The sequence below is a fragment of the Parus major genome, chromosome 2 (genome assembly GCF_001522545.3).
Source record: "Parus major isolate Abel chromosome 2, Parus_major1.1, whole genome shotgun sequence".
NCBI classification, from domain to species: Eukaryota; Metazoa; Chordata; class Aves; order Passeriformes; family Paridae; genus Parus; species Parus major.
Window position 1 is genome coordinate 15,963,091 of NC_031769.1, and position 13,551 is coordinate 15,976,641.

General features: G+C 38.3%; 1 protein-coding gene and 1 long non-coding RNA gene across 3 annotated transcripts in view; one reads left to right on the forward strand and one right to left on the reverse strand.

Annotated features, from left to right (window-relative positions):
• Positions 1 to 261: 261 nt before the first annotated feature.
• ACBD5 (acyl-CoA binding domain containing 5) overlaps positions 262 to 13,551 on the reverse strand; it is a 30,135-nt gene continuing 16,845 nt past the window's right edge. For both annotated transcript variants that reach the window (XM_015618107.3, XM_015618108.2), the window contains 8 exons: positions 12,896 to 13,033; positions 12,011 to 12,211; positions 11,204 to 11,310; positions 8,949 to 9,225; positions 7,562 to 7,761; positions 5,996 to 6,046; positions 5,609 to 5,718; positions 262 to 2,262 (listed from right to left, as the gene is read on the reverse strand). In XM_015618107.3, the coding sequence (XP_015473593.1) occupies positions 2,250 to 2,262; positions 5,609 to 5,718; positions 5,996 to 6,046; positions 7,562 to 7,761; positions 8,949 to 9,225; positions 11,204 to 11,310; positions 12,011 to 12,211; positions 12,896 to 13,033 (1,097 nt within the window). In that variant the 3' untranslated portion in view covers positions 262 to 2,249. The remainder of the gene's footprint in view (positions 2,263 to 5,608; positions 5,719 to 5,995; positions 6,047 to 7,561; positions 7,762 to 8,948; positions 9,226 to 11,203; positions 11,311 to 12,010; positions 12,212 to 12,895; positions 13,034 to 13,551) is intronic.
• On the forward strand, positions 7,003 to 11,999 carry LOC117243728. The gene is made up of 3 exons (XR_004495572.1): positions 7,003 to 7,189; positions 8,417 to 8,574; positions 11,901 to 11,999. It is a non-coding gene; the product is annotated as an uncharacterized LOC117243728 (long non-coding RNA).

Here is a 13,551-nt window from a genome sequence, read left to right on the forward strand (position 1 = left end):
ACCTAGGCAAATGATAAAAAAACTAAAACAACCAGTTTTCTTTACCTTTAAACTGAAATAGCTGCCAATTAGGAACCTGTTCAAACTATGGTGAGTTTGAGGTAGGCCCAGTTCTGAGTTACAAGTGAATTGTTACTTGAGTGATGTTGTTTTGTATTACAGTTTTCAGGTTGTGACTGATTCTTCATGATACAGCCAGCAGACTCTTGTGTGCAGTCACAGCATCTGATGTACAGCATTTAGTAAATATTAAGTTCAAGATAAAATACAAAATATTAAGGGATTGATTTATTGAAATATGAATAAATAACAAGGATAGTACAAGCCTACATTTATTTCAGGGGTAGGTTAACAATTAACCTTTGGGAATGTCTGTCCCATCTCTAAGAGCTCAACCCCTACAGGTGCCACGGTTCTGAGCTGTGGGAGGCACTCCAGGGTGGTTTGTCCTGGCAGAAGACATGCTGCTTCAGGAGGCTGGGGTTTTCATGTGACCTTCAAGCTCGAGTGTCCTTCCTGTATGATTTCTATCCCTTATGATAAGAAATCAATCACTTCAGGGATTTTAAGCTCAGGCACAATGGCTTCAGGTCCCAGCAGAACTTCCCTTCCAGGATAAGCTTTGTTCAAACCTGAGTTTTCAGTACATCTCATGCCAAAACTCATTGCTGGCACATGAAACCATCTGCTTGTTACAGCAGTCTTCAAAGAGGTTACAGCAATTTTATTTTTTAGTTCAGCTTTACAATAAGAAAATCAGAAGAGAGGAAAAGTAACTAAAAAAAAAAATCTGCACGTAACTAAAAATCAAGATTAAAATTTCTCTGGTAAAACCAACATTAAATTCCGTGATTATATTTTTATACTGTATAGCTTATATGAAAAATGTTTTCCAAACTATAAAAGATTTTCAGGAAGGACCAAAAAAACTTTCCTTTAAAATTATTTGTAGGATGTAGTCCTGGTGGAAAATGAAAGCACATCAATAATGGTGAAATTTCTGAAGATTCAGACCTTAACCATGGATTATGTTGTGATATAATTCTTCATAGCAAACTGTAAGATTTCTGTCAAATCTCATTTTAGTTTATTATTTTCCATAGATTTAGACAGCTTATATATTAATTTATTTTAAAATCAGGTTTAAAGCATGATTTTGTCAAGCAAACTTCATGAGGTTGTACCTCTGTCTGTATATGGGTTAATAAATATTCTGTGGGGAAAAGAAAAATATCAGCTCCAAAATTAGCTGAAAAGGTTTTTTCTGAGAGGAAGTAGAAGGATAAGAGAGACATACCAGAATTGATATGTTTCATGATGTGACTTGGGAAAAATCCACAACAGATTAAATCTTAATTTAACATTAACTGCCAACAAAAAACTTACAGTGCACTGAGCTTTTTAAAAGCTTAGAGCTAGACTTACTGAGCTAGTTTTCATCTCATTTTAAAGCACCTTGTGCCTAGACTATGCATTTCAGTTAAAATAAGCTGTTTTCAACAAGAATACAGTTAGGAAAGTTAAAAAGATAAGGTGCAGCCTCTTTACATGGATCCCTTGTACCACACACTGTTTCCAAATTTGTATTTGACAGGCCCCATGTTATTAATGGCTCTGACTTTCAGGTTATATACAAATTCCCAAATCTTCTTTACAATTTTACAGGATAAGTGAAGGATTCAACTTCATTTCTGACCAATTTATATGGAAATTGCCCCACACTAGTTTAGCAGCAAAAATAACAAGTTGAATTCCTCAGAGCTATATTGTATCTTTCCAACAGCTTACAATGTATTGAATTTATAAATTTTTTGAGCTTTCACTTGGTAATATGTAACACCGTGGAAAAACCGGCAGGGATCTTGAGATTGTAAAATTATTTCACTGTTAAAGTGACGGGTTTACATATTTTTCACTTATTCTTTTACAGAGATGTTATTCTCTTCATCAACTGACATCAGCAAGGCCAGTAATTACTGAAGGCCCATCCACAAGCACATTCCAAAATAATTATTGTTCATATGGTTTTGAGGATGGAATTATTAAATTTATTTGTAACCTAGGAGCTGTGATTCATTCAAGTTTCAATAATATTAGTCCTTAAACGTTTAGCTCAAAGGTAGTACAAAATATTACTGTAACATAAGGAAGATCATCCCAAATTCTGAGATTCTATGAGAATTCAGACTTCCTTTGCTTTCCAGGGCTGTCTTCTTCTCCTAGAAGTCCTTAAGCATAGTAATGAATTCTCAGTTCAGTTTTCTAGAAGAGGAAACAAATATATTAGTTTAATGTTTAATTCACATATGAGATGATTTTTCATTTATCTAAACAAACATATCAATTAAGGCTGTATGTGAAAGGTTTCCATTCCAATAAAACACAACAGGGCTTCAAGATACTTGAAAATTTGCCCTGTTACACCAAAGAGTAAAAAATTCACTAAGAATTTGGAACTGTAGATGGAATTCCTCAGAAAAATCCCTGACTCTGTGTCAGTGGTATGCTGGCTCAGCAGAGCAACAGTTCAAGAGCTGTTTTCCCCATGATTCCATAAAACATAAAATTAGAGGGTTCTAAAATCATGAGCTGAATCTAGAAAATTTTTATTATTATGAAAATATATTTCTATCTGGGTTTAGGGCCCTTAGGATTCAGGTTTTCAAGCCTTCTTGGTGAAGGCTTCAGTATGAGTACCTAGATTTCAGCATTAAGTTCCCCATAAAGGAACAGGGGACAGGTGCTGGGATGGAGCTGAGCTACCCCTGCCCAGGGACAAGAGCAAAACACAAAGCTCTTGGTTACAGAAGACTGTCCCTCCACCAGTTACATGGAATTTGCCACACTGTGCAGAAGAGTTTAGAAGTCATGGCTCCACAGCTGCAGCATGAGAACTTTGTGTGGTAGCAAAGACGTGTAGTTTCTGCAGGGACAGTTAATGTAACTTAAAACTAAAAGTACAAAGACAGGGTCAATGTAGGTGCTGTGAACAGCTATTGCCTAAGAGCTCACACACCTGAACAGAGGACAAGCTGAGACTGGCCATGGGACAAGAGAAAAGGACTCGTTTTGCAATTCCATTTTCTCACTGAGTGTACTTGATCAGCTTCCTACACGTTGTTAAAGGAGAAGAACTCCAGATAGAAACATTCTGCAGAAACACAGTCCTTAAATTCTGCCTATGAGTAGACTTCCTCAGAAACAGAAAAGCTCAAGAACACTGAAAATTCTTTACTTGTTTCTGTTATTTAAATTCATCTCAAAACAATACATGAATGAGTAAACAAAACATGGGGCTATGCTATCACTGTTTCACACTGACACTGGTAATTACCACTGGTACAAATCCTGGTGTTCAAAACTCAAAAAGAATGTTGAAAAACTGAAGCATTTGGCAGTGAGCCACAAGAATCATTCTAAGACTGGAAAGCAATTTTAAAATGAGATTCCAGTTGTTCTATTTGTTTTGTTTAAGCAAGAGATTATGAGATGACCTGGGGATAGCAAAAAAGTAACCATGGAAAACACATCACAGGCTCTTTGTAAACTGCATAGAGGAAAATCCAGTGGATGCAAACTGGAGCTAGACAAATCCAAACTAAAAGTAATGTATCATGTGTTCATTCATTGAAGCACTGAATCACTAGGACAATATACTAGAAAAATTGCTGGAAAGGGTGCTTTTCTAAAAACTGATTTCTGTCTGAACCTGTGGCTGGATTGAGGGTGCTACAGAGGTCAGAATAGATGATCAAAAAAGATTTTCAAGAACAGCACACTGTTCAGAGAGAGGAAGAGAACATAACCATGCAAGAACAATGAGCAGAACACTGAAATTCATAGAAGCTTTAAGTAAAATACTAAAAAAATCGTTTTGATTTAAAACACCCCAACTTTGTCCTTGCTGACAAGGGGAAATTTCTATCTGCTAGTGCAAAGAATGAGCAAAATGTGCATAACTGCCTGAAAGTCTCAGTACTGCAATCTCTGGTTTCATCAGACAGTGCAGCAACACCAAAGCTGCTGCTGACAGTTCTGAGCCAGGTGAGCTCCCTGGCAGATTTGCAGCCTTTGTGGGTGCTGTATTGTTTACAAAGCCATGGGCTGGGCCCAAACAGGATGATCAGTGACAGGAGCGTAACTGGAGACCAGTAATTAGTGGTGAATGCCAGGGGTCCCTACTGGGGCCAATCCTGTTTAACACCTTTAGCAATGGCCTGGATGGCGGGGCAGAATGCAGCCTCAGCAAAGGTACAGATTACACAAAACTGGGAGTGGCTGATATGCCAGAGGGTGGTGCTGCCATCCAGAGGGACTACAGGTGGCTGGAAAAATGAGCTGACAGGAACCTTATGAAAGGCGAAGTGCTTAGTCTGGCACGGTTTGGAGAAGGACTTCAGGCATCAGTATGTACCAGCTGGGAGACAGCTTGGCAGAAAAGTATCTGGGCATCCTGGTGGACTCCATGCTGAACATGAGCCAGCAACGTGCCTTTGCAACAAAGGCCAGTGGTGTTACATGCTTCCCTTCCAACATTATCCCTTCCTGCATTGTCCCTTCGAACAGGGTGAACGAGGTGACCCTCTCTGTTCAGCACTGGAGAGGCCACACCTGGAGTGCTCTGTCTGCTTCTGGCTACATGAGAGACACGGACAAACTGGAGAGAGTCCAACAAAGGGCCACAAAGATGATTAAAGGACTGGAGCATTTCTGAGGACAGAGAAACACTGGCACAGGTTGCCCAGAGAGGTGGTGGAGCTTCCCTGCTGGGAGATAATCAAAAGCTGCCTGTACATACTCCTGGGCTTCTAAGCGTCCCTGGCTGAGCAAGGATGTTGGACCAGATGACCTGCAGAGCCTTCCTTCAACCTCAACCACTCTGTGTTTCTTTGATTTACCAGAAGAGAGAAAACTATACCATGAAAACTAGCAAACGTTAAAAAGCTAGAGCAAATTCAGATAATTCTCCTAAGATCCATACACATGCAAACTCTCTGCAGTCTGACAGAGGGAAAAAATATAAAAGCCAAGAGCATACTAAGCTAACATAATCAGGTGTGAGGCTGAAGTAAGACAGTAACTAGAGAACACTCATTTGATCTTCTGATGCACAGAGAGCTGAGAAGATGGAAGATCAGAGTACAGCTGTCCTTCAGCTGAAGGAAGCCAAGGTAGATGTTACAAAAATATAGTGGTGCTAGAGGTGTTAAATATAAGTGACAGATGGCACTCTACAAAGGATGTGATAGGAAAAAAAAATTCTCATGGCACAATGGGACTAGGAAGTCTAGAAGCAGTGAAAATAGCTCAAGAGAATATAAGGAGTGAGAGGATCAAAGAATGTTATGGAGATGCTTCCAAGCTATCCAGCCTCACCCACTTGTGTATGCTGGAAATTACTTATCCTGCATCACATTTCATAGATTTAACATAAATTGCCACATATAAAGCATACTACATATAAAGTCAAATTAACCAATGCCTTCTCATACTGACAAACTTTTAAGGCAAAGAATTTTCTGTCCTGTCTAAATAACATGATAATATGACTTATTGGTTTAAACAGGTGACACACAGTGTATGTATTCTATTGAATGCATATCTTTACCTTCGCTTTCTTTGGTGATACACATGTACCAACCACTGGGCAATAAATGGCCATACAATAGCAAAAGCTAAAACACCAGGAGAAATGTCAAAGGGCCACCACGATGGTTTCTAAGGAAAACAGAAAAAAATTCCAGTCAGCAATCTGTGTGCACATATTGAATACCAACTTCTCATCACTTCAAATGCTACAGTACCACAGAAAATGATAGTAAGACCAGAAAAAAAGATTAATCTATCAAGTAATTTCCTCAGACAGATTATTTTTTATCTCCTAGTCAAGGAGAGACAATACAAAAAGCACATACCAAGAGCTAGAGATAAAATATTCAAATTCATCTTTTTTCACAGTTCACACTTTTTACACATCATAAAAGCAGTATTTTACCTTGACAGAGGAGGCGGGCTGGTAATTTGACTGTAGTGTTGCAGATTTTGCCTTTAAATACAAACAAAGGCTGGTTAGTATAAAAAGGGAAATTGCAATTAAAATTTTTCTTCTTCACAAAACAAGAATATGAGGTTTTTCATCTTGTGATGGCTTTGCAATCTGTATATATCACAATTTATTGCACAGAACCACCCCCATGTGACCCCACATAGCTGCTAAGTTACCTCTCATGTTTCCACTATTCTTTATAGTAATTTTATCACTTCTCTGTGTCTTAGAAAATGAATCAATGACACTTACTGGACCTCTTTATAGTTTTTGAAGGCTCTCCTGATCAACTTGTCCTTGCAACTTTCTCAGCTCTGGTCTAGTCCCAGTTCCAACCCAGAGCAGAAATCGCAGCAGCTTAATTTGCCTGCTTGCATGTCTCAGCACCAGTCTATACTAAGGTCAAAAACACTGTTTTAGTTTGCCCTGGGCTACAGCTACAGGCATGTCTAACGCCACAAAGGAAAGAGAAGGCTCTGTTCCATGTCTTCCAGGCAATCCTGAAAATGGAAATACCAGAATCTTTTCAAGACTATTCCCATACCCCATTGTGGCTCTTCCACAAAAGCAAAGCAGCTGGTTTTCTAGGTCTTAATTTATGTAAGCACGAAACAGAAGCTTCTGTTTCTCCTTAGGTAAGGACAGCAAGCACAGCATGAACTGTTGGGGAATAATCTTTTAACACTTCTTATATTGCTCATACAAAGATAAAAAAATCAATCTGTATTTAGCAAGACATTATATTCTTGAATATCTGTGATGCAGCAAAATTACAGTATTAATAAATGGTTTTCTGTGGCTGCCTTTGATTTGGAGTATGTGCTTCCCATAGGATATTGCTTGCTCATTATCAAGCAGATCAAAATATATCAGCAAGTCAAACAAAACCGAACATTTTCAGGTTGCTGGTTCAGCTATATTCACAGCATGTTCTATTGAAACAGAAGGACAAAGAAACACTGCATCAATAAGATCTACACTTGCTTAAGAGTTCTACTGGCTGGGTGAGGACATGATGTACAATTCCAATAAAGCTGGATTACTTCACGAGGAAAGAAAGCTATGAACAATCAAGTATTTTGCTAACTGAAAAATGGAATCTGAAGTTCTGCCTGTGAACATTCACCATCTGAAAGATTTAAGGTAATTTCTCACTTTCTTTAAAAAAGCTTTGAATTATCTGGGATCATGCACACTAACATTAACTGTGGAATCTCCATATAGAGCCCGTGTAATGTGTATCAATAACTATGGCTAAGATCAGAAATCAGTGAAATAACATATAGTTAATATCTAGGTCAAAAATGAATGGTTTTGCTTACATGTAACAGAGCTCTGAATTGTGCTCCTGAGAGTAGGTACCAGTAGGAAATATTAAGTTGAACTCATGACAGAATGTAACTGAAATGTCTTTACAGTTTAAGAAAATATTGTCAAAAATTTTCATCTGACAAAGCAAAAAGATATCCAAGGACATTTAATAAAAGGTAATCAAATAATTCCAAAAAATACTACCTGTGATGCTGCAACAGCCTCCAGCATATGCAGCCTCTGCAGGACATTCTGCATGTCCTCCTGTAGCCGCATCAGCACCACTGCAATCTGCTCATTGAGGCTTCCCCGGGGGCCTCTGTCAGAGCCCCAGCGCTCGCCGTCCCCTCCACTGCCCATCTGGCCACCCTGGGAACCGTCTCCTAAAGGCTGAAGTCTATGCCCTGTTGTGAGGGAGGAAAAGCAGAAACACAAAACACAGAATGGGCTACAGCTCTACTGAAAATTTTTAATAGTTCACTTTTCTCCCTCAGTTTTCACCCAGGAGTTTGGTACTCCTCACAGGCTATATTCAGACAGTTCAGCAGCACTAGGGGGATCACTGAAATGTCATCTGAGATGTTTCCCTACAGCCTTAGTGTGACAGTATCATTCAGATTCCTAGAACTGCAAGAACATTTAGAGAAAGCTATCAATACACAACTAGTTAAGTTCAGCAGTAAATTCTGCCCTAGTAAAAATTAAGATCTGTCTTAGTATGTGCTTTAAGTTTGGCAAAGTCTCCAGCTGGGAAACAAAGACCACTGGAATACAGTGATAAGAAAGCATAATTCTTTGAAAACTAGATACAGCTACCACTAGCCTGTCATGTTTCTGCCCATAAGTAGCAAACCAATAAAACAAGAGAGAAGAAAATAGTTAACTATAGTATGTTCTCTATAATGGTTTTCAACATAAATGTTTTATTTGGATTTTCTTTTTAGTTTTTCCATCTGATTACTTATAGGCGCTATAAAAGGCATGCTATATATAAATAAAATACTTTCTACCTTTTTTTGGTTTGTACAAGAAAAACTGATTTTATCCTTGACTTTACAGATCATACCACTGGAATATGGTGCTGCTCGTAGGTGACAGTAGTAGAAGTATAATGGAATTAAAAAGCACAGAGGTTCAACAGAAACTGAACATCTGGGCTATTACGTGATTCATTAAGTTTCAAGAATCATAATGGATAGTATAAGAATCACTCAAAGGTATGGCTAACATTACAATTATATACAAAACAATATGTCACTGATATCTTTCCATGGCATTCCATGGTTTTAATAAACCACCACAGAGATACAAATGCATATGTATTTAACAATAAGTATGTAACTTCTAAAGAACTCCTCTCAGGCACAGACTGGTTTTGAGGATTACATTTCTAAAAACCCAAGTGCAATAAGCAGCAGCTGGAGTATAAGTTACCCACTGTAAAAGGCATTTTGTTATGTATTTTTATTGTGAAGAGCAGAAGCACTACACACATGACTGTCCCACTGGACAGTGCTTACAGGTGCTTCTCAGACACCAGTAATTTATGGCAGTGAGGAGAGTGTGGAACACAAATGCAGGGTCACAGTACCTCTCCCTCTTCTGACACTGTAGAAATCTGCTTTTTCTCCACCTTTTTTCTCCTTGTGAGGACCCCCATTACTGGCTTTGCCATCTTCTCCTCCACATTTGACTTCACCTTGTTCTTCAGCTGCTCCCTCTCCAGTATTTCCAGGCTGGAGATTCCCATAAGTCACGCATGTGTGCCTTGGAAAATCCGTATTTTCTAACAGAAGACTGTGATCTACATCCAAGAAATGGGATGAATGCTTTAAAGATCCTTTAGCTGATGTGATGATCTCCAAGGGCTACAAATTAATATTAGCAAGTAATTAAATTCTGTAAAATATGACAATTAAACATTAAAAAGGAAAAAATATCATCTTTACTTTCACATTAAGAAAATACTTTGCCCAGAGTTAAGACTTTTAAGGGAAGCAGTTGTTTCCCTGTAGAATATACTTACTATTGTCTAAATGTCATTTCCAGACTGAGAAGGCATTTCAGGCAAATCTCACAACAGTGATACCACAGGAATTTCTTTAGACATTTCCAGCATACACTAATACTCAATAATTACTAAAATAGAACATTAAGGTCTAAAACCATTCAGTTTTCCCCTCTAAAACTGCCTTTGCTTCCTAGACAGTGAAGTGGCCTCTTCCCTTGAATTTGGGAGCCACGGTCAGAAGGCCCATGCTGTCAGCAGCTTTGGGTAGGCAGTGTTTGCACAGCAAAGAGCACACACCTTAGCATCAGCCTGCTCCAGGCAGCTTGGCTGCACCTGCACCTCACACCAAACAAAGGAAAGACAGAGTATTCTATGAACTTCTCACTCAATTAGTGGTACTGCAGGAAGACAGTAAAAAAGGATGATCCAGGTGCTGTTCAGGTTCTGCACTGGGACTGCCTTGGTGGATGGTTCAAGCAGCCCCTGGCACAGGGCAAGGACATGCCCTTGCACAAGGATATGCTGAAGCAGACTGGGGACCTCAGTTAGTTGAAAAAGCTTCATGGACAAGCCCAAATAACCCGAATGAGGGGCAGAGAAATGGAAACTGCTGCCCAAATTTGTCAAATAGTACTGCTGGATTAGCAGAACTGAAGGGCAAGAGTGCTGGCTACATCTTTTCCAAGAATTAGCTATATTTATTTCTTTAGGTGAACCTCTTCTAGCTTGAACTGATTCACTTGTAGTTCAACTTGTGTATTTATTTACATATACCTAAACATTTGTTACTTTGTGCAAAACTAGAACTTTCCTCATGCAGGTTGGGAAACTGACATATTATCCACCCACTTCAATTAGAGAATCTCAAACAAGCTTGAATGATGTACAAGATTGGGTAATCAGCTAGATAAGACAGCTTGCAGCACTTCTATCAAATTACGTTTCCCAACATGCTTCATTACTGGGGAGAATTTTGATTTGTTAAAATGAATTCCCTACATACTCAGGAAAGAGAATGATGCAATATTTGAGTGCTTAATGGCTTTTCTGATGCCAGGCACCGTTCACACATTTCCCTCCAGAATTAGGAAACAAGGTGTCTGAGTACAACTTACAAAGCCCACACTTAACCTGGGCCTCTGAAGGAGGTCTAGGCCAGAAAGCCAACAAAGACTACATTTATGGGCAGTAATCAGAAGGAGTGCAAATCCAGATAAAACTATGGCAGCACGGCTGGTGCTCACCTTTTACAGGAAAGTCAGAGGTGTACATTATGTCTGAAGAGAATACAAAGCAACACAGAAATCCTTGTAATCCCCCACTTCTTTAGACCTAGGCCACTTGCAGGCACTGGCCTACAGGCTACCTGCTAACACTTATTCTTTATTTATTCTAAAAAACAAATGCAGAAGTTACCAGATCAGAAAAAAAGAAAAAAAAAAGTGAATTGTTACAAAGATACTTCACATTTCTTAAAAATAGCTGAATTCTGGTCCCTTCATGTTATGAGACCCTACATTAATCTGTGGACACAGACCTTTGTTTCTTTATACTGTTTTTTTCTTTTCTGATAATTGTTTCTTTGTACTGTTGTTTTTGAAGCCTTCTCATCACATAAATTCTCCGAGGGCTTCAAGGCTTTTAGATCAGCAGTAACCAAGTTGTAAAATGCTGACAATGAAAGGAACAAACCCCTGTAGTTCAAAGAGAAGGACAGCATGCATGAACCATGTCATTCACCTCTGCATGTCCATGTTCATTTGATTGAGAGGAACCTATTAAAAAATAAGCAGCATACCAGCTTCAAAATACACTCAGGAATACTAAACCCCTACCTCTTCTAGTCCAAGTTGCTCCATAGAGTCACAATAAACTTCACTGTCTGAATCACTGGTTAAGTGCTGAGCTGCTGAGATCTCTTCAGTATTCTCTTCACTTGCACCTGCAGGGAAAGAGGGATAGCACACATGCTTTGTAAATGCGAGCCAGTTGAGCCAACCCTGGCAAGGACTAGAGCAATGAGTTAAAATGTGTATGTGAGCATCAATTTGTGACCCTTCTATCTACAACTGTCATCCTAAACTTAGATTCTGAATAAAGATGTTATGTTCATTTAGGAATTATAGAAAATCTTGACTAGTGGGAAAACTATACTTCATCTTGCCATTCTTGCATTATAAATTTTGCCTTTTTCATTACCCTCTCTTTCCTAAGTACAAAGCAGTTTTGCCTAAAGTTATGTTAGTATTAAAAGTATATACTCAGATCCCAGTTTCAACAAACTAGTATTTATAAAATGTTCAGCTTTTCAGAATGATAAACCAGATATAAGTGATTTTTGTTTTACTACAAATTCACTTTTAAAGGCAAGTAGTATTTGCATAGGTAGCATAATGATATTACAAGAAAACTTCTATTTCTGTGGGTTTAGGCCTCTCTGTCTCTCTTAATCTCTCTTTCTGTAGGATATACTAAAAGAAAACCTTATTTTTAACTGGAATTAATTAATTTGTTCTACTATTCTGTCTTCAGATTTCTGCAACTGAAAGACACCACTGCTGAATCTAACTAAGCTTTTAAGAAAAGAATATTTTCCATGAAAAACATATGCAAATGAAAACATAGTTTTGGAAGAACAATACCTTGGTGAGCAGTGTTATGAGCTATTTCCAGGCTTGGCTCTGTTTTATTTGTTTCTTCCTCCGGGTTCAAGCCATTCAAGGCAGATTTGGTCTGGATGCCATTCTGCATATCTGGGATAAAGCTGTCCTTGCAACAGCCATTACTAACAATACCTTCCAAATCCTTAGCAGCTGCTGATTCGGGTTTCACATTCTTATAATCTGTAAAAGAAAAGAAAACTTTGCAAAGAGAAAGCTCTATACCTAATAGCTCCAACCGTATTTCTTCAAGCAGCTAGCTTGCTAATGGACTGTGCATATAATGTATCTGCAGAACAAAACATGTAAATGCTCTGTATTCCCATTTGCCTGGATTGTTCTCTTCTTGTAAAAAGCATAAAGGGCAGATACTTAAAACATAAGTAAGTAAATCTGAAATAGGTGTCTCTTCTAAACGAAATAATAATCCTAATGTCCTTGGAGGACATCTGTATAGAATTCTAAATATGTAATTTCATTTGGTTTTCACTAGATGCTGTTATTTCAGCATCAAGTTCTTTATGGGCCCTCTAAATGAATCTCACTAAAAGTTCTGTTTTATTTTCCCTGAAGAAAAAAAAGTAGTTTTCAATTCTACTCTTACAGGCCATGTAGCCATTCATACCTCTAAAAAAAAATCACTGGCAACAAAACCCAAAACAACGCAGGGTATAAATATTTAGATAACCTTTTGACAGAACTTGCTAGGCAAGTCAAAAATCATGGCATAGCTTGCAAATTTGTACAGACATTTTTCACATATGCATTCACATGTATTTGCATCATTTTTCCCTTGAAAAAGTACACCATTCATGATACTTTGGTATTTTCTGTCACTTAGGTGGCAGACACAACAGTCCAATTTACCCTTTCCATTTATCTGCAGTTCTTTTTCTTCCTCTTCACGAAGCCCTTCTTCTTCTGATTCTGCTCCACTATCGCTGCTTTCAGCTTTTCCATTTACAGCTTTCATATTTGGAGTGGAATTCATAACATTACTAAGGTCTAAGAAAAAAGAAAATAAAAAAAAGATGTATTTTAAAGGAAACAAACCTACACCACCACTACCACCCCCAAAACTATCAGTCACAGTTCTACAAAAGTATGTCCATATTAGAAGATGTACCAAATAATGAAAGCTTATTTCTATAAGGTCTTTATTAATTGGTTTAATGTTTCTCTTTTGTGGCCCATCACTTGAGTGCCTGACTGCTGGTGCAGATATCCTCAATGACTCTGAGGCAGCCCCCAGGGAAAAGACTGCAGCCACTTTCAGGAGGAGTCTCAGACCAAGCCTATTACTGTATTTAGGTTACAGCTGCAGCTGGGACTGATGTGGCCATGTTCTTTTAAACCCAGAAGTCACTGTTTAAACAGAATTTCCCTTTTGGGCTGAAATGCTTTAAACCTGTTCACAGTTCAAAGGCAAATCTTGAAACATTATATTCAATTATGTGAACAGCAGAACTCTGAATAAGGTAAGTACAATATTCCATACATCTTCTGCTGTAATTTAGGCAGAT